General features: G+C 39.5%; 2 protein-coding genes across 2 annotated transcripts in view; both read right to left on the bottom strand.

The window, feature by feature from the left end:
• LOC128070298 (elongation factor 1-alpha 1-like) overlaps positions 1–20,378 on the bottom strand; it is a 427,922-nt gene that overhangs the window by 319,067 nt on the left and 88,477 nt on the right. The gene's annotated exons all lie outside the window — the stretch shown is intronic.
• FOXR2 (forkhead box R2) lies at positions 14,928–15,878 on the bottom strand. Its single transcript, XM_052663606.1, has one exon. It carries the CDS (start codon positions 15,876–15,878, stop codon positions 14,928–14,930), a length of 951 nt encoding a protein of 316 aa, XP_052519566.1.

The raw sequence follows: 20,378 nt of genomic DNA, 5'->3' as shown, positions 1-20,378 counted from the left end.
TGAGCTTTCTATTTTGTTCCATTGATCTATATATCTGTCTCTGTGCCAGTACCATACTGTCTTGATGACTGTGGCTTTGTAGTAGAGCCTGAAGTCAGGCAGGTTGATCCCTCCAGTTCCATTCTTCTTTCTCAAGATTGCTTTGGCTATTCGAGGTTTTTTGTATTTCCATACAAATTGTGAAATTATTTATTCTAGCTCTGTGAAAAATACCGTTGGTACCTTGAAAGGGATTGCATTGAATCTATAGGTTGCTTTGAGTAGTATACTTGTTTTCACTATATTGATTCATTTGATCCATGAACACAGTATATTTCTCCATTAATGTCCTCTTTGATTTCTTTTACCAGTGTTTTCTGGTTTTCTATATATAGGTCTTTTGTTTCTTTTCTTTTCCATATGCGGAATTTTTCTTTTCTTTTTATTTATTTTTTTTTTACTTTACAATATTGTATTGGTTTTGCCATACATCAACATGTATATAGTTCTTTTGTTTCTTTAGGTAGATATATTCCTAAGTATTTTATTCTTTACATTGCAATGGTGAATGGAATTGTTTCCTTAATTTCTCTTTCTATTTTCTCATTATTAGTGTATAGGAATGCAAGGGATGTTTGTATGTTGATTTTATATTCTGCAAGTTTACTATATTCATTGATTAGTTCTAGTAATTTTCTGGTGGCGTCTTTAGGGTTTTCTATGTAGAGGATCATGTCATCTGCAAACAGTGAGGGTTTTACTTCTTTTCCAATCAGGATGCCTTTTATTTCTTTTTCTGCTTTGATTGTTGTGGCCAAAACTTCCAAAACTATGTTGAATAGTAGTGGTTAAAGTGGGCACCCTCGTCTTGTTCCTGACTTTAGGGGAAATGCTTTCAATTTTTCACCATTGAGGATAATGTTTGCTGTGGGTTTGTCATATATAGCTTTTATTATGTTGAGATATGTTCCTTCTATTCCTGCTTTCTGGAGAGTTTTATCAAAAATTAATGTTGAATTTTATCAAAGGCTTTCTCTGCATCTATTGAAATAATCATATGGCTTTATTTTTCAATTTGTTAATATGGGGTATTACATTGATTGATTTGCGGGTATTAAAGAATCCTTGCATCCCTGGGATAAAGCCCAGGGATGGGCTTTACTTGGTCATGATGTTTGATCTTTTTAATGTGTTATTGGATTCTGATTGCTAGAATTTTGTGAAGGATTTTTACATCTATGTTCATCAGTGATACTGGCCTGTAGTTTTCTTTTTTTTGTGGTATCTTTGTCAGGATTTGGTATTAGGGTGATGGTGGCCTCATAGAATGAGTTTGGAAGTTTGCCTTCCTCTGCAAATTTCTGGAAGAGTTTGAGTAGGATAGGTGTTAGCCCTTCTCTAAATTTTTGATAGAATTCAGCTGTGAAGCCGTCTGGACCTGGGCTTTTGTTTACTGGAAGATTTCTGATTACAGTTTCGATTTCCATGCTTGTGATGGGTCTGTTAAGATTTTCTATTTCTTCCTGGTTCAGTTTTGGAAAGATACTTTCCCAGGAATTTGTCCATTTCTGCCAAGTTGTCCATTTTATTGGCATATAATTGCTGATAGTAGTCTCTTATGATCCTTTGTATTTCTGTGTTGTCTGTTGTGATTTCTCCATTTTCATTTCTAATTTTATTGATTTGATTTTTCTCCCTTTGTTTCTTGATGAGTCTGGCTAATGGCTTGTCAATTTTATTTATCCTTTCAAAGAACCAGCTTTTGGCTTTGTTGATTTTGCTATGGTCTCTTTTGTTTCTTTTGCATTTATTTCTGCCCTAATTTTTAAGATTTCTTTCCTTCTACTAACCCTGGGGTTCTTCATTTCTTCCTTTTCTAGTTGCTTTAGGTGTAGAGTTAGGTTATTTATTTGATTTTTTTCTTGTTTCTTGAGGTATGTCTGTATTGCTATTAACCTTCCTGTTAGCACTGCTTTTGCAGTGTCCCACAGGTTTTGGATTGTTGTGTTTTCATTTTCATTCGTTTCTATGCATATTTTGATTTCTTTTTTGATATCTTCTATGATTTGTTGGTTATTCAACAGCGTGTTGTTCAGCCTCCATATGTTGGCATTTTTAATAGTTGTTCTCCTGTAATTGAGATCTAGTCTTACTGCATTGTGGTCAGAAAAGATGCTTGGAATGATTTCAATTTTTTTTGAATTTACCAAGGCTAGATTTATGGCCCAGAATGTGATCTATCCTGGCGACGGTTCTGTATGTGCTTGAGAAAAAGGTGAAATTCATTGTTTTGGGGTGAAATGTCCTATAGATATCAATTATGTCTAAGTGGTCTATTGCATCATTTACACTTTGTGTTTTCTTTTTAATTTTCTGTTTAGTTGATCTATCCATAGGTGTGAGTGGGGTATTAAAGTCTCCCACTATTATTCTATTATTGTTAATTTCCCCTTTCATACGTGTTAGCATTTGTCTTACATATTGTGGTGCTCCTATGTTGGGTGCAGATATATTTACAATTGTTATATCGTCTTCTTGGATTGATCCTTTGATCATTATGTAGTGTCTTTCTTTGTCTCTTTTCACAGCCTTTGTTTTAAAGTCTATTTTATCTGATATGAGTATTGCTACTCCTGCTTTCTTTTGGTCTCTATTTGCGTGGAATATCTTTTTTAAGCCCTTCACTTTCAGTCTGTATGTGTCCCTTGTTTTGAGGTGGGTCTCTTGTAGACAGCATATATAGGGGTCTTGTTTTTGCATCCATTCAGCCAGTCTTTGTCTTTTGGTTGGGGCATTCAACCCATTTACATTTAAGGTAATTAGTGATAAGTATCATCCCATTGCCATTTACTTTATTGTTTTAGGTTTGAGTTTGTACACTCTTTTTGTGCTTCCTGTCTAGAGAATATCTTTTAGTATTTGTTGGAGAGCTGGTTTGGTGGTGCTGAATTCTTTCAGCTTTTGCTTGTTTGTAAAGCTTTTGATTTCTCCTTCATACTTGAATGAGATCCTTGCTAGGTACAGTCATCTGGGTTGTAGGTTATTTTCTTTCATCACTTTAAGTGTGTCCTGCCATTCCCTCCTGGCCTGAAGAGTTTCTATTGAAAGATCAGCTGTTATCCTTATGGGAATCCCTTTGTGTGTTATTTGTTGTTTTTCCCTTGCTGCTTCTAATATTTGTTTTTTGTGTTTGATCTTTGTTAATTTGATTAATAAGTGTCTTGGAGTGTTTCACCTTGGGTTTATCCTGTTTGGGACTGTCTGGGTTTCTTGTACTTGGGTGATTATTTCTTTCCCCATTATAAGGAAGTTTTCAACTATTATCTTCTCAATTATTTTCTCCTGGTTTTTCTTTTTGTCTTCTTCTTCTGGGACTCCTATGATTTGAATTTTGGGGCGTTTAACATTGTCCTGGAGGTCTCTGAGATTGTCCTCATTTCTTTTAATTCGTTTTTCTTTTTTCCTCTCTGATTCATTTATTTCTACCATTCTATCTTCTATTTCACTAATCCTATCTTCTGAGTCCGTTATTCTACTATTTGTTCCCTCCAGAGTGTTTTTGATCTCATTTATTGCATTATTCATTATATTTTGACTCTTTTTTATTTCTCCTAGGTCCTTGTTAAACCTTTCTTGCATCTTCTCAATCCTTGTCTCCAGGCTATTTATCTGTGATTCTATTTTGTTTTCAAGATTTTGGATCATTTTCACTATCATTATTTGGAATTCTTTATCAGGTAGATTCCCTATTTTTTCCTCTTTGGTTTGGTTTGGCGGGCATTTATCCTGTTCCTTTACCTGCTGGGTATTCCTCTGTCTTTTCATTTTGTTTATATTGCTGAGTTTGGGGTGGCCTTTCTATATTCTGGCAGTTTGTGGAGTTCTCTTTATTGTGGAGTTTCCTCACTGTGGGTGGGTTTGAATGGGTGGCTTGTCAAGGTTTCCTGGTTAGGGAAGCTTGTGTTGGTGTTCTGGTGGGTGGAGCTGGATTTCTTCTCTCTGGAGTGCAATGAAGTGTCCAGAAAAGTGTTATGAGATGTCAATGGGTTTGGAGTGACTTTGGGCAGCCTGTGTATTAAAGCTCAGGGCTATGTTCCTGTGTTGCTGGGGAATTTACGTGGTATGTCTTGCTCTGGAATTTGTTGGCCCTTTGGTGGTGCTTGGTTTCAGTGTAGGTATGGAGGCGTTTGATGAGATCCTCTTGATTAAAGTTCCCTGGAGTCGAGAGTTCTCTGGTGTTCTCAGGATTTGGAATTAAGCCTCTTGCTTCTGGTTTTCAGTCTTATTTTTACAGTAGCATCAAGACTTCTCTGTCTATACAGCACCATTGATAAAACATCTAGGTTAAAGATGAAAAATTTCTCCACAGTGAAGGACACCCAGAGAGGTTCACAGAGTTACATGGAGAAGAGAAGAGGGAGGAGGGAGATAGAGGTGACCCGAATGAGATGAGGTGGAATCCAAAGAGGAGAGAGCAAGCTAGCCAGTAATAACTTCTTTATGTGTGCTCCACAGTCTGGACCAATCAGAGATGTTCATGGAGTTATACAGAGAAGAGAAGAGAAGGGGGAGGAAGGAGACAGAGTTGGCCAGGAGGATAAAAGGTGGGTATCAAAAGGAGAGAGACAGATCCAGCCAGTGATCAATTCCCTATGTGTTCTCTACTGTCCGGAACACTTAAAGAGTTTCACAGAGTTGGGTAGAGCAGACAAGAGGGAGGGAGGAGATAGAGGTGACTTGGTGGAGAAAAAGGAGAGTCCAAAGTGGGAGAGAGCAGTCAAGCCAGCAATCTTGCTCCCAAGTAAAAGTGGGTACTGAAGGTTGGGTTCTTAAAGGTACAAAGTTGATAACAAATACCAAAAGCAAAGATTAAAAATCTAGAGTAGAGGTTGGATTTTCAAAAATACAGTATTAAAGAAAAAAAGTCACAAAATTATAAAATATATATATGAGATTTGCTTTACAATACAGGGTCTCTCTTTTCTTTTTGTAAAGTAATAATAGGTTATAAAAATGAAAATTAAAGGAGGACTTAAAAATTAAAAAAAACAATGAGAGTAAAAATAGTAAAAATATATCTAGGGCTTTCTCTGGTGTTGTTGTGGACAGTGTGGGGTCAGTTCATTTTCAGATAGTTTCTTGGTCTAGCTTATATTTCTCAAGATCTATAGGCCCCTTCCTTTGTAGTCGGTACTAACTACAGGGTTTTAATCTATTGCACCTGTCACTTCCAAGGAGGTTCCCTCTGTTTTAGCTCCTTCTGTTTGGTGGTCTCTTCAGTGTCTAATTTCCACCCTTATACAAGGGGGCGATGGTGGACACATTTTTAGGTTCACTTGTTCAGTCATACTGTGGGAAGGGAGGGACGCTGTAAACAAATAACACTGGTGTGTGCTCACAGTGTCTTGGGCACACTGTGTTTGCCCCCACTCATGGAGTTTGTGCTTTTCCTGTCTACACTGTTTAGGCTCTAGTGCTCTGCCAGTAACTGTCTGAGGCCGGCCCTGGGTTGTATGCACTTCCCAGGTCTAAGCCGCTCAGGTTCAGGTACTTGGGTAGTCCTCAGAGGCACAGACTCGGTTGGGCCTCTGTTTTGTGCCCTTCCTAGGTCTGAGCAGCTCAGGTTACCAGGTGTTTGGTGAGCACGGTCGCTGTGACTTATCGCCTCCCCCGTCCCTGCCACTCGGTTGTCTGGGTGTACAACTGGTGCACTTTCTCAGGCAGATGTTGACCGTCCAGAACCCCAAGAAGTCTTAGCAACGAAGCCTGCTTGCAATTTGGTAGATAATGCCTCTCTGGGGCTGTGATTGCCCCCTTCCAGCTCTGGCTGCCTGTCACCAGAGGGGGATGATCTGCAGCTGGCTAGCTCTGCTCAGTCCTTTGTTCTGTGAGCAGGTCTGGCAGTTTCATAGGTTAGGGCTTTTCGCATGGTAGCTATCCCACAGTCTGGTTTGCTAGCCCAAGTTAGTTCCCTCAGATTGCCTGTGGGGCATTCAGGCGCAGTCCAGCCCCCGCTTGCTAGTGGCGGACCCAGGTGTCTGCGCTGTTTCTTCTCTGGGGGAGTTACGGTTGGGCATGTAATCTGTGGATTTTAATTATTTATTTATTTTTCCTCCCGGTTATTTTGCCCTCTGTGGTTCCAAGGCTTGCCACAGACTCAGCAGTGAGAGTAATTCTTGGTGTTTGGAAACTTCTCTCTTTTTTAAGACTCCTTTCCTTGGACAGAGCTCCATCCCTACCTCTTTTGTCTTTTTGTCTTTTATATTTTTTCCAGCCTCCTTTTGAAGACAGTGGGCTGCTTTTCTGGGTGCCTGATGTTCTCTGCCAGCATTCAGACGTTGTTTTGTGGAATTTACTCAGTGTTCAAATGTTCTTTTGATGAATTTGTGGGAGAGAAAGTGATCTCCCCTTCCTATTCCTCCACCATTTTAGGACCGCCCTACTTTATAGGGTATTGATTAATCTTCGGAAGAGGTTTTGTTGGACCTATCTGAATCTTAATGGAAGGTATGCCATGAATCTTATCAATAATCATTGGAGATTTTCCCCATAAATGGAATGGTAGCTTATTCAATATGGATAAGTAGTCAGTGTTTCCAGAATCAGTTCTAGTATCATCAGAGATGAAACACATGTAATACGTCAAAAAACCTTTTAATTTACCTGTTTGGCTGCTTTGATGATTACCATCAAATTCTAGAATTATTTCTCCTTTCAGGAGAAGGAAATTCTGGCATGTTATTCTCTAAGAAATCTTGGATAGAGTTCCAAGAGAAATCATGGATAAAGGTGAGTCAGAAGCTGCTTTATGTTAGTGGGGCTGAACACTGAAAGTATGGCTCCAGTTTCAGTTAGGAATGGAATAAACTTATCCACAAACTGGAGAAATGTTTCTCCAAGTTGATGAGAAGGGAAGATTGAAAATAGCTCCTGTAGTGACTCAGTGCTCCATCATTGAGAGTTAGGAGGATGTTGGAAAGCTGGTGAGAGGCTGAAAAGTGAAAGTGTTAGTCTCTCAGTCGTGTCTGACTCTTTGCACCCCATAGACTGTAACCTGTCAAGCTCCTCTATCCATGAAATGGGTAGCCATTCTCTTCTCCAGGGGATCTTCCTGACCCAGGTATTGAACCTGTGCCTCCCTCATTGTGGGCAGATTCTTTACCCTCTGAGCCACCTGGGAACCCTGTTAGAGGCTGAAGGTGCCTAAAACACTTACAATTTTAGCAATCTATTTTCAATGTCTTGGCTCTTTGCAATAATAGCAGAAACTAGGAAGGATTTTGGTTTATTTTGGATTCTTTGATGGATTTGTAGAGTAAGAAATTTGGCTTTCTTCCTTTACCCTACTTATCTAGAGTATGATAGAGCTGGTTTGCAAGATTAACAAAATCTGGAGTGGACATAGTTTTCCATTCTATCCTGGTCTTTTTATATTAGATAGGAAAGATCCCATTTTAGCATATTAATAAACAGAGTTAAAAGTTACCTGGATTGAAACAGCATCTGAAGGAAGACCAGACTTTTCTTTAAAAATAAACTGAAGTCAATTATAATAGTCGCAAATAGATTTTTGTGTTCAAACCTGGAAACTTATTCCAAACAACAGGCTTTTGAGAAGCTCTAGTTATGGCCCAATAAAATTGCCAAGTGATTGCCCAATCCTGGTCTCCAGTTGTGATTCTAGAGACCTTTCAGGATTTTCACAATTTCTGGTTTTCATCCGATACTGGGCCTGCCTTTCCCAAACAAGCATATGAACTAGCAGATGTAAGTCAGAGAAACCAGGCTGATAAATTTGAGTGACTATATTAAATTCCTCAGCAAATCTGTAAGGATCCTTGGTTACTTGAGAGCATCTTTGCAGTTCAGTTTTAGCTCATGGAATATAAGAAATTAAGGATTTAGCTTCTGTATCTTCAGGAGGCTTAAGTTTAAAGGGACAAGTTATGATTGGTTCAGATAAAAAGTGTGTGTGTGTAGCGGGGGGAGAGTTTCAGGAAAAAAGGGAAATTTGGTGAAAGAATTAGCATGAGGGAACTAAGAGCATAGAGGAAGTGTAGGTGACATAGAAAGAAAGAAGGGTTAGGGTTAGGAGCTGGGGGAGAGTAGGTGGGGCATGAGACAAAGGAGCTGGGGAAGAGGAGCGTGAAGCTTTGGAAGCCATCTTTCTTTAACTATTTGTTTGCCTCAATTAATCTTAAAATCCTATTTTCTGGGGCAATTTTTGGCTCCTGATAATGTTTGGGAGCCTCAAAATACCATTGTAATATGCATTCTATTCAATTGTGGAAACTTTAGAGATATGGTTAACCAATTCAATTCAATTTCAAGGAAAGTAAGTTTGGGGATTTCACAAGCTCCCCATAATGTTCTTTCATGTTCTAAATTTCCTTTGGTTAGGTCTGTCCATTTAGTTATAAATGTGCATGAGAAAGGACTATGGTTTTAAACATAAAATCAGCCACAGTCCCTGTAAAAGGGGATGTCTTCAAAATATTTAGATAACTGGGATCTCATTTCTCACAAGTTTTTATTTTTTTGTAGAGTAAAAGAATAATTTTCAACAGCCCCAATAGCTCAAGCAACTTGAACACCTTGGAACTCAAACAGCTAAAATAGCTTAAACTGCTCAAACAGCTCACACAGCATGCAGGCCTAATACTCAGCTTGTTCTAAGGGAACAGTCTAGCCCCTAAGGAGCCAGATCAAAGGTTGCACAGCAGAGCTGAAATGAAATAATCCAATTTTGTAAGAGTCACGCTGAAGGCTTAAGAGAGTGCAATTCCAATAGAACAGTTTCTGTTCAAAAAGGAATGAGCTAAAGGCTAATCAGTTCCACGAGGAACATCTTCTGTTCCAAAGTGAATCAAGTCAAAAGCTAGCATCAGTTCAGTTCAGTTCAGTCGCTCAGTCGTGTCCGACTCTTTGCGACCCCATGAATCGCAGCACGCCAGGCCTCCCTGTCCATCACCATCTCCCGGAGTTCACTCAGACTCACGTCCATTGAGTCCGTGATGCCATCCAGCCATCTCATCCCAGGTCGTCCCCTTCTCCTCATGCCCCCAATCTCTCCCAGCATCAGAGTCTTTTCCAATGAGTCAACTCTTCGCATGAGGTGGCCAGAGTACTGGAGCTTCAGCTTTAGCATCATTCCTTCCAAAGAAATCCCAGGGTTGATCTCCTTCAGAATGGACTGGTTGGATCTCCTTGCAGTCCAAGAGACTCTCAAGAGTCTTCTCCAACACCACAGTTCAAACGCATCAATTCTTCAGCGCTCAGCCTTCTTCACAGTCCAACTCTCACATCCATACATGACCACAGAAAAAACCATAGCCTTGACAGTTCCAGTTGAAATAGCCTTTTTAAAAAAACACTATTTTTATTGAAGAATAGTGGATTTACAATGTGTTAGTTTCTTCTATACAGCAAAATCATTCAGTTATACATATACATATATTTAGATACATTCTTTTTAAACATTCTTTTCCATTTGGATTTATTATAGGATATTGAATATAGTTCTCTGTGTTATAGAGTAGGACCTTGTTACTTACCCATTCTATATATAAAATCTTACATCTGCTAAACCCAACCTCCCATTCCAAACACCCTCTACAAACACCCTCACCCTTAGCAACCACCAATGGAAGAGCCTGATTTTAAAACGGAAAGAAAAGAAAAATCAGGTTGAAGTGACAAATGTGTACTTATAGAACAAGTCCTTAACCAGAAAAGATGAAATCTTTAAACAGATCCCAACTAAAACTTGGAGAGCTTCAAAATGAGGGGGAAAAAAAAAAAAAAAGGCAAAAGCTTGGATCTAGGATAAAGACATCCTTAGACCCCAGGGTAAAGGAGAGAAGCAGTGAGCAACAATGAGCTCAATGTTGGTAATGCATCTATTTGCTCACCAGCCTGAGCCATCAGGAGTCTTTTCTGGATCCCTGTATGGGCCACCAAAACGCTGACATAAAACAATTACACTGACAGTTATTTCTACAGCAAAAATGGTTTTATCTGGGATCATCAAAGAATTGTGATGCAGAGTCTGCAGTCATGGTCATCCACATGAAACTTTCTTCAACCAGGAGACAACTCTTTTAAAGAGGGAAAAGGGAAGTTAGGAAGGCTGCAGTAAACAGAGAGTTCACTGGAGAAATTCAGAGTTCAAAATATAATGGCTTTTCATTGGTTGAGTTGTGAGTCTCTCATTGGCAAAGATGGTTGGATGGCATCACTGATTCAATGGACATGAGTCTGAGCAAACTCAGGGAGATAGTGAAGGACAGGGAAGCCTGGTGTGGTGCAGTCCATGAGGTCACAGAGTCGGACACGACTTAACCACTGAACAACAACAACAACGTTGGCAATTAAGTGTTCAAAGTATAGTGGTTTTACATTGGCTGAGTTGTGAGTCTCTCATTGGCTGAGCTCTTGCCAGGGAAGAAGAGAAAGTGTTTCTTCTTGTTATTGGGCTCTGTTATGGTCCTAGTGTGTGAGAGCATCCCTTTTTGGCTTCTCAATTCTATTTTAATTGAAGTTTCTGTTTGTTAATATTCACTTTTTATTCCCAATATCCCAAAGAGAGAACAGCAACTGGTGGTGCTATTTGACCTCTAGCCCAGAGTTCTTAGTCTTCTGTAATGCAGTTGTTAATTATAAATTGTGAGGAAGAATAAACAAAGAGCACTTATTCACAGAAGGAACTTTATAGCAATCTCTAAAGCCATTTTTTTGTGTGTTTTATAAGCGAGGGGAAAGATCTGAAATAACATGCTTATGGTAGTAAAATAGCGTGTGGAGTTGACCAAATCTAGGCTCTTTATGTGCTCCTTTCTATTATGTACCTAGCTCTGTCCCTACCAGACTAATCTCTTTAAGGGGGCAAACCCTGTTCTGTTTTCTCAGTGTTTCTGGGGATGATTTCCCAGTGAATTGGGTGGGGGAACAACTGATTCCATGATTTATTTGGTCATTTTAGAGTGTTTCATCCTAAACTGGGTGTGGCCATTTGCTTTTTCTTCTTATAATCACAGAGGCTAGTGATGCTGGGGGCGGTGATAATATGGCAGTAGGGAGGCTGATAAACTGAGTTCCAAGTTTTAAATGTGTATTTGTTATCCTCGATTTTCAAAAGCTCCTCCGTAAATGTAGTGTGTGACCTTAGAGGTAATATTGACAGTGGCACAGGTGCGACTATTACTGCTAGTATAAAATTCAATGACTAGAAACGCACAAAAGTCACCTCAGCCTTCTTCTGAGTGGAGCCAGAAGAAGGTGCCAACTATAGTCATTGGTTCTGAGGTTAAGGAACTCATCCAAGTCTTCTCCTAGAAAACTTTAGTTATTGCCCCAGGCTTCACCACGTGGGCGGCTGAGCAGCCCCACCTTGCTCTTTTCCTTCAGCAAAATTGCTCGCATTACTCCCAAGGACTAGGAAGCTGGAGCCTTTGAGCCTGAACTCAGCCCTGCCCACACTGAACCCCTCTCTGTCCCTACCTTCCCTGTTGAACCCTGCATCCGTGCTGCTCCCCTGTCCCAGTCTTGTTGCTGACTATGAATCCCTCAGTGTTGTCATTCCTGACCGTGGTCCTGAACCTGCTATCATTAGCCTTTTGGCCCCTGTAGCTGTCTTTGCCACCTCTGTCACTTACCCAGAGGAGACATCTGAAAATGGAACTCAAATCTGCAGAAAGAATCCAGCTTTGGCAGAACATCCTATTAGGTAATTTTGATGTCGTTTGAAAAAGATCCCAAATTTAGACTGATTTTACAGTGCTACCATACCATTTTGGCTTCTTGCTTTCACGGCAAGAAGATGTGTCTCTGCTACTGAAGCAACTTGCACTTTTAAATAAAGTATAAGTGCTCTACAAAGCAAGCTATACACTTGATTCAGTATCAGTAAAAAAAAAATGCTAGGCAAGAGTTATATCAAGAAAATATGAATTTCTATTTCAAAGAATTTCCTGAAATTGGTGATGGGCAGGTGAAATCTTTTCCAGAAAATGATTCTAAAAGTGACACAGGAGTTGGGGAAAATTGATTACTAGCATCCTTCAAACTGACCCTCTCTCCAACCCTCTCTCCAATTTTGAAGCATATTTAGCAGAAAGGATAACAGTTAAAAGATAGTTTGCCTACTGATACAGAAGAACTGTGAGTTCTTGAAGAATTAGAGAAAGGGAGATTTGATACATATGTTTGATAGAAATCCTCACACTGTGTTTAAAGATGAAGAGGGTGAAATCTCTTCAAAGAATAGCAGAGGAAAGAAGCATGTAGACATTACCAAAAATAACCAACTTTCTTATTCAGATAGCTCTCAAATTGAGGCCACAAATGCAGGGTGCAGGATCAAGGGATTATGACATAAATAAATTAATATAACCCTGTGCCATCCATGTATTTTTCTCATTCTGCTTAGCCTGAAAGTTTGGGTTCAAATAAATACAGAAAAAAGAAAACCCCACAAACTCAGTAAGAAAGAAGTGGCAAGCAAACAAAAGGGAACTAATATCTGTATTAACTATATGCCAGATATGATAAATACCAAAGCACCTACTGACATTAACAAAGTTTTCATTTATGTGGTGAATGGTGAATGTCACCTTGCTTTCCCAGAACTGACTTTGAAGCCTCCTAAAGGAGAGAATAGTTATAGCAGTGCAAGCATTGCAGCTGACATCAGTGAAAAAGGATGACCTCTGGAAAGCAGTAACCATGAAGGTCTCTTTAAGTATCATGATAGTGGTGAAGAGGAAAAGCAGGAGCAAGATAGTCTTTCAAAGGAAGATCTGCCTTCATCTGAATCATCTAAGATAACTGAAGAAGTGAAGTGTCATGCCAGCCACTGCTTTTTCCAACTAGAGCAGAAAGAAGGTTCAGGAAAAATGGAATAGAGTGTTTCAAAGCCTAAAGATGCCAATTTACAGGAGAAAATTTAAATTCAGTTCTGCAAGTGAAACTGCATTTTCTGGAAAAATTAAGAAGTAGACATATTAAAATTATTCAAAATAGAGTTTGTGATAAAATGATTCTTGTTAATTTCACAACAGGCTGTTTTACTTATGTGCTAATTTTGAAAAAAAGAGAATCAAATGCTGAATACTTATAGCCAGGATATTTTATTAATTCCAAGGTATTCTGTTAACTTCGCCTAATGATACAGAGGAGAAGGCAATGGCACCCCACTCCAGTGCTCTTGCCTGGAAAATCCCATGGATGGAGGAGCCTGGTAGGCTGCAGTCCACGGGGTCGCAAAGAGTTGGACACGACTGAGCAACTTCACTTTCACTTTTCACTTTCATGGATTGGAGAAGGAAATGGCAACCCACTCCAGTGTTCTTGCCTGGAGAATCCCAGGGACGGAGGAGCCTGGTGAGCTGCTGTCTATGGGGTCGCACAGAGTCGGACATGACTGAAGACTGAAGTGACTTAGCAGCAGCAGCAGCAGCAGCAGCAGCAGCAGCAATGATACAGAAGTAGCATTTACAATTACTTTTTCAAAGAAAATAGTTTCAATGTTGCTTGAAATCTATCCTAATATAGTTTTGTATGAGATATAATAGACCATCACAAAAATGTAAAGGTTTCAACTGATCTACAACTCTTGACTTTGTTGCTTTTATGTTTTACAGGCATTTTTGTATTCCCATTATTGAAAGTTTTGCATCTAAATACATACTTAAAATGTAATATATTTTCTTCTGGATATTTCTTTAACAATATATTAATATAAAAGGCAAAAAGAAATGCTTAAATCTGATAAAGGAAGCTATTTGTATGGAAATGGTATTAAAATGAATTTTGAAATTAGAAAAACAAATGCTGAAGTGTTTATTATTGTTTTTAAGTAAACACCACTTATACCTCCTAGTTCCTAATAGCCCACACAACAAACACCTAAGTAATAGAGGAAAAGCCTCTTGCCCACCTTTCTTGCAACTCTTGGCCCTAATATAGCTAAGCTGTGCTGAACTTCCTACCATTCCCCCAAACACTGCATTTTCTTTGCTCATACTGTTGCTTCTGTAATTTTTTTGTAATGTCTTTTCTCTAGTTTATATGCCCATAAAATCCTTGTTTATTCTTAAAAACTAGCTCAAAGGTATTTTTTTTTTTTAATGCCCTTCCTAGGAAAAAATATCTCCCCATTTCCATGGCAACCTTGTACATCTATTTTATTATATTTATATTACAAATATCTGTTTATACGTCTGTCTCTCACTAAACTCAGAATCTCAGATGGACCTTGACACCCATCCACAATAAAGGTTTGACAACTGAAGGCTTGGGGTTAATACAAGCTCAATTCAAGGACTTTCAATATCCAAACTAAAAACGTATCTGCTTGGAATATTTTTCAGTACTGAAGGTGGATGGCAACAGAACAAGGCTGAGAAGTCCAGGATCAAAAAAAGAAAAAAAGCCCTAAAGGGTCAAATAGTTCACTGAAAAAGGAGATGTAGCTGATGAATGGTAGAAGGGGAACATTTGAATCTTCAGGCTTCAAACAACAAACCCAGTTCTCTTTATGCTTATATATCTTCACACGGTATTTGAGACTTAAAGGTCTGACTCCATCTTGAATTTGATGTTTTATACTCCACAATTTGCTTTCATGTGTGAGAATACTCTCCAGGAAACAGAATTCCTTTTCTCATTTAATATGTTCTTCTCTCCTTAACTTCCATGCTGTTTTTCCTAAGATTTCCTTGTGCTCAAAATGCAGAATAACTGCCACTGCCCTTACGCAACTTTCTAAGCTTTTGCCTCCTCCTCTGTATCCACCCCTCACTTTTTTGTTAATACCATTCTTGAAGCAGTAGTTAAATACAGGCTTGGCACCTACCAGGCAGAGTGGGTTTAGGGATTAATGAGGGCCAATCAGTGCATAGGTAGCCACAGTAAGGGTGGTAGTGTTCCAGAAAGGGAGCAGTGGTTGTTCAAAGGTCAAAGAGGGAAGTCATAACATCCGGATGGCTCATGCACTGTTGAATACTCTCTCTTCTAGCAGAGGCTAAGGCACGCGTCTCCTCCTGAAAGCGGCGGTGTCCCTCCTTAGTAAGCCTCCAGAGGCCAGACCTTGGCCTTGCACTGGCCCCATCCTCAAGGCTGACTGGCGCCTTCTCAAAGCTGTCCAGGAAGCAGAGGTTGTGGCGGATGGTATTCTTCCACCCATATGGAGCTGTCCAGAAAAAGGGGAAATGCTGTTGGGTGAAACTGTAGATCTCTTGCACATTGAGGCCACAGGGAGGGCTGTTTCTAAGTGCCAGAGCAATTAGGTGACTATAATTGAGGGGGGGACGAGGCCAGGACTTCCTCTCTTGGCTGTTGCCTTGCCATAGCTTCTGGCTCTGGAAGCACTCCCCTTTGTTTGGGGACTGGAGGGTCACAGAGGAGTTGCTATTTTTTTCCTTGGTCTCATCTTCTGTGTGTTCCTTGTCACTGGAGAAAGAGGTGATCTGCTTCTGTAGGGGAGATTGCTTGCTGGAGGAAGATGGCAGGGACTGCATCACTGTGGCCTCTGAGCAGTTAGATACTTCATCTTTTGTGAGTAGCTGAGGAGAAAGAAGTATGTGTGCCAGATCCTTTTTCTTACTGGGCTCTGGGGTCTCCTGGCTGTCAAGGGAGCATGCAATGTTGGGATTCACCCACATCCACAGGTTGGGTTCAGAGTTAGGACGATCTTTTCCAGGACTGGATCCTCTCTCTTGAGGTACTTTTGGAGTCTCCATTACTTGAAGTCTGTATTTGGCAAGGTTCTGCTCAGCTAAGGGGCACTGGTCTGTGGTGCAAGGAAGGAAGAACTCATTTCCCATGTCCCAGTCCAGCAGCCCTGGGATCTGGCCATGGAAACTGTACCAGAACTCAGGACTTTTTAGTTTTAGGTCCATCTTTAGTATAGAGGTGGGTGGAGACAAACTTCTAAAAGGACAGAGATCTCTGAGGTACTTTTCAAAGCCGTTGTTGAGGCGCCAGTTTTGATGCAGTATATCTTATCTAGAGTTTATCAAAAGGTAGATATACTAGAAAGAGGGGCACCAATGCCTCATTGATTAATGGTTAGAGTTGGAGAAACCATAATGTTCTGGAATGGAACTCAAAACAAACAAGTAACTAACAAGAACTTTTTAGCAGGAAAAAAGTTGAAGGTAGAATTCCTGAGCTTTCACTGGAAGCACAGAGTCTCCCTGTGAGGACCTATAAATTTTGAACTATGGGCAAACTAAGGTGACTTGTATAACAGGTGCATGTCTGGCATATCTTTCAACTCTTGCTGAGTTCATTTCATGAAGGAACAAACATGTACATGTATAACATTATATTTTGAGTCATTCTTAAATGTTTTAAAAAATCATTTCATTTTTAAAGTGCCTTTTGTCAAGTGCTTTCACATAGATGATCTCAACTGATTCTCATGACGGTCCTGTAAGATAACACAGTGGGTATTATTAATCTCATGTTACAGATAAGGGAACTGAGATCTATGTAATAATTAAGACCACATATCTAAGTAAGTAGCAGAGCTAGGTCCACAGCCAAGATCTTCTGACCCTTTCATTATACCCACTGCCTCAATCATATTCAAAATACTATATAAAAGAAGCAGCAATATATGTAACCTGAGTTTTTAGAGTAAGATGGAATCTATCAGAAGATAAACTGTTAGCCTCAAATCCATACTAGAAATAAACTGTGCTATTTTCAGTCTTATTCTGGGCAACAGCTTCCTTCTCTCAGGGCACCTTCTCAGAAACTGAGTTCTAAACTGTACTCTGAGGACTGTACTCTCAAAGCTTAGCTATGAAATGCAAGTTTCTGAAAGCTCCAGAGTTTGACTTCCCAGTAAGTTCATCCCATGGGCATTCTTAGGAAAAACAAAATGGGAAGGTTTAATTTAATTGAATCTTCACAAAATCCATCTCTAAAGTATGTGATTTCATTAAAATCATTACAGAAAACTATACCTCAGAAATATCCAGCAAATGTCAACAGGAGCTCTTGAGGGGACAAACTAAACCCCTATTGTTTCCTCCCCATTCTTGTCCTATTCTATCCCAAATCATCCTCCATACAGACAGCCAGAGTGATCTTTCTACTGTATAAATATAAAAGTTAATAATAATAACATCAACTGTTAATACTTACTGAATGCTGTAAGCACTATACATGATTTAACTCATTAATCCTCAAAATAACCCTATGAAATACATGCTTTTGTTATTATCCCTTCATAAAGGAAACAAGATAAGATTTTTAAAAAAAGTTTAACTCAGATAGTGAGTAGACATCAGAGTTGAGTTTCAAATCCAGGCAGCCTGAGAGTGTTTTTACTCACTATACTATGATCTCTCCTCTTTCTCTACACCAACACAAAATCCTATGACTTAATGCAGCAAAAAAGGCCATCCAGAATCCTATTTCTGTTTACCTTTACAGGTTAATTTATCACATCAGCTTCTTTGCTTCATAGTCACCTCCCAGAAACAATGAACTTCTGGGATTTTCATACCTCCCTGCCCCCCATCTTTTGTGTATGGCTCCTGGCTCTAGTTGCCACCTCTACTTGGAATGGTCTACTCCCAATCGCCTTGGATTAACTGATACCTACTCATCTTTTAAGATGCAAGAATATTCAGTTCAGTTCAATTCAGTCGCTCAGTTGTGTCCAACTCTTTGCGACCCCTGGACTGCAGCATGCTAGGCTTCCCTATCCATCACCAATTCCTGGAGCTAGCTTAAACTCATGTCCATCGAGTCAGTGATGCCATCCAACCATCTCATCCTCTGTCATCCCATTCTCCTCCCACTTTCAATCTTTACCAGCATCAGGGTCTTTTCCAATGAGTCAGTTCTTTGCATCAGGTGGCCAAAGTAATGACTTTCAGCATCAGTCCTTCCAATCAATATTCAGGACCAATTTCCTTTGCAATTGATTGGTTTGATCTCCTTGCAGTCCAAGGGACTCTCAAGAGTCTTCTCCAACACCACAGTTCAAAAGCATCAATTCTTCATCACTCAGCTATCTTTGTAGTCCAATGCTCATATCCATACATGACTACTGGAAAAACCATAGATTTGACTAGACGGACCTTTGTTGGCAAAGTAATGTGTCTGCTTTTTAATATGCTTTCTAGGTTGGTCATAGTTTTTCTTCAAAAGAGCAAGCATCTTTTAATTTTATGGTTGCATTCACCATCTACAGTGATTTTGGAGTCCAAGAATATAAAGTCTGTCACTGTTTCCATTGTTTCCCCATCTGTTTGCCATGAAGTGAAGGGAATGGATGCCATGATCTTAGTTTTTTGAATGCTGAGTTTTAAGCCAGCTTTTTCACTCTCCTCTTTCACTTTCATCAAGAGGCTCTTTAGCTCTTTTTTTGCTTTCTACCATAAGGGTGGTGTCATCTGTGTATCTGAAGTTATTGATATTTCTCCTGGCAATCTTGATTCCAGCTTGTGCTTCATCCAGACCAGCATTTTGCATGATGTACTCTGCATAGAAGTTAAATAAGCAGGGTGACCATATACAGCCTTGACATACTCCTTTCCCAATTTGGAACCGTTTGTTATTTCATGTCCAGTTCTAACTGTTGCTTCTTGACCTGCATACAGATTTCTTAGGAGGCAGGTAAGGTGATCAGTAGTCCCATCTCTTTAAGAACTCTCCAGTTTGTTGTGATCCACACAGTTAAAGGCTTTGGTGTAGTCAATAAAGCAGAAGTAGATGTTTTCTGGAATTCTCTTGTTTTTCGATGGTCCAACAGATGTTGGGAATTTGATCTCTGGTTCCTCTGCCTTTTCTAAATCCAGCTTGAACATCTGAAAGTTCTAGGTTCACATACTATTGATGCCTGGTTTGCATAATTTTGCGCATTACTTTGCTAGTGTGTGAGATGAGGGCAATTGTGCAGCAGTTTGAAGATTCTTTGGCATTGCCTTTCTTTGGAACTGGAATGAAAACTGGCTTTTTCCAATCTTCTGGCCACTGCTGAGTTTTCCAAACTTGCTGGCTTATTGAGTCCTGTTGCATATTGGTGTTAACAGCATCATCTTTATTTTTCTTTTTAAACAGAATTATTTTTCAGGGTCTGATACAGCTCAGCTGGAATTCCATCACCTCCACTAGCTTTGCTCACAGTGATGCTTCTTAAGGCCTACTTGACTTCACATTCCAGGATGTCTGGCTCTAGGTGAGTGATCATACCATCGTGGTTATCTGGGTCATAAAGGTATTTTTTGTATAGTTCTTCTGTGTATTTTTGCCACCTCTTCTTAATATCTTCTGCTTCTGTTAGGTTCATACCATTTCTGTCCTTTATTGTGCCCATTTTGCATGAAATATTCCCTTTGTATCTCTAATTTCCTTGAAGAGATCTCTAGTCTTTCCCATTCTATTGTTTCCTCTATTTCTTTGCACTGATCACTAAGACAGGCTTTATTATCTCTTCTTGCTATTCTTTGGAACTCTGCAAAGAATTTCAAGGACATTATCTCTAATAAAATGCTGCTTCCACCTCCCAAAAGGGAATTAATGACTTGCCTCCCAATTGCAAATTGACCAGTGCAAAGCAAGGGACTAATCCTGAAATATTCAGCTTTTTATGACAACCACAGAGAGCGTGGCAGAATTTTAGCTCTCAGCAGTTCTTTATCCCATAAGTAGGGACTCTAGTGTTATAGAATTTCTCTTCCATCATCACCAGGGAGCACAGTCCAATCTTTAGGGATTGGCTAGTAAAACCAGGTCATCCCTGTGTATTTTATTTCTTTAAGCCTCTTTAAAATATTTAATGTGTAGGTAATTGAACATCTACCATGCAACAAGAAGAATCTAATATGTTTATCAGATGAATAAGACACAACTCAAGAGAGTATTACAGCTAAATAGAGGAAGACAGACAACTAAAGAGAAAATTAAAACAGTGTGATGAGTGCTAGACACTGTGTTAGGAGAGCATAGAGAGGGAAAACACAACTTTAATGATAGGAATCAGAAGAGCTCCCCATAGGAGGAGGAGTTGCTTGAGCCAAGACTTAAAAATATATGGTACACAGGGGTAGATACATGGGGAATAGGCTAGCACATGCTAACCAAGAACTTGGTACCTTGTTTTTCTTAAGTGTGTTCCAAAACAAAAAAAGGGCCAGAGCATTTTGCTTATGCTCTGTAAAAAATAGTTAACAGTCATATTTGTGAGTATCCTGGTTTCTAAGCTCCTACCCACCTCAAATGTTAATATAGTTAGTGACTGATGAAACTGCATCATAAGCAAAATAGGGCACACGCACACACACACACACACACACACACACATTAATGGCCCAATAGTAGCAATGGTGGAACTAGCATTTTTGTCTGCCATCAATTTTCAAAAGCATTCCTGCATTCAG

The sequence above is a fragment of the Budorcas taxicolor genome, chromosome X (genome assembly GCF_023091745.1).
Source record: "Budorcas taxicolor isolate Tak-1 chromosome X, Takin1.1, whole genome shotgun sequence".
In the NCBI taxonomy this organism is placed as follows: Eukaryota; Metazoa; Chordata; class Mammalia; order Artiodactyla; family Bovidae; genus Budorcas; species Budorcas taxicolor.
The sequence above is the reverse complement of the archived record's forward strand: the minus strand, read 5'-3'. Positions and strand labels throughout refer to the sequence as shown.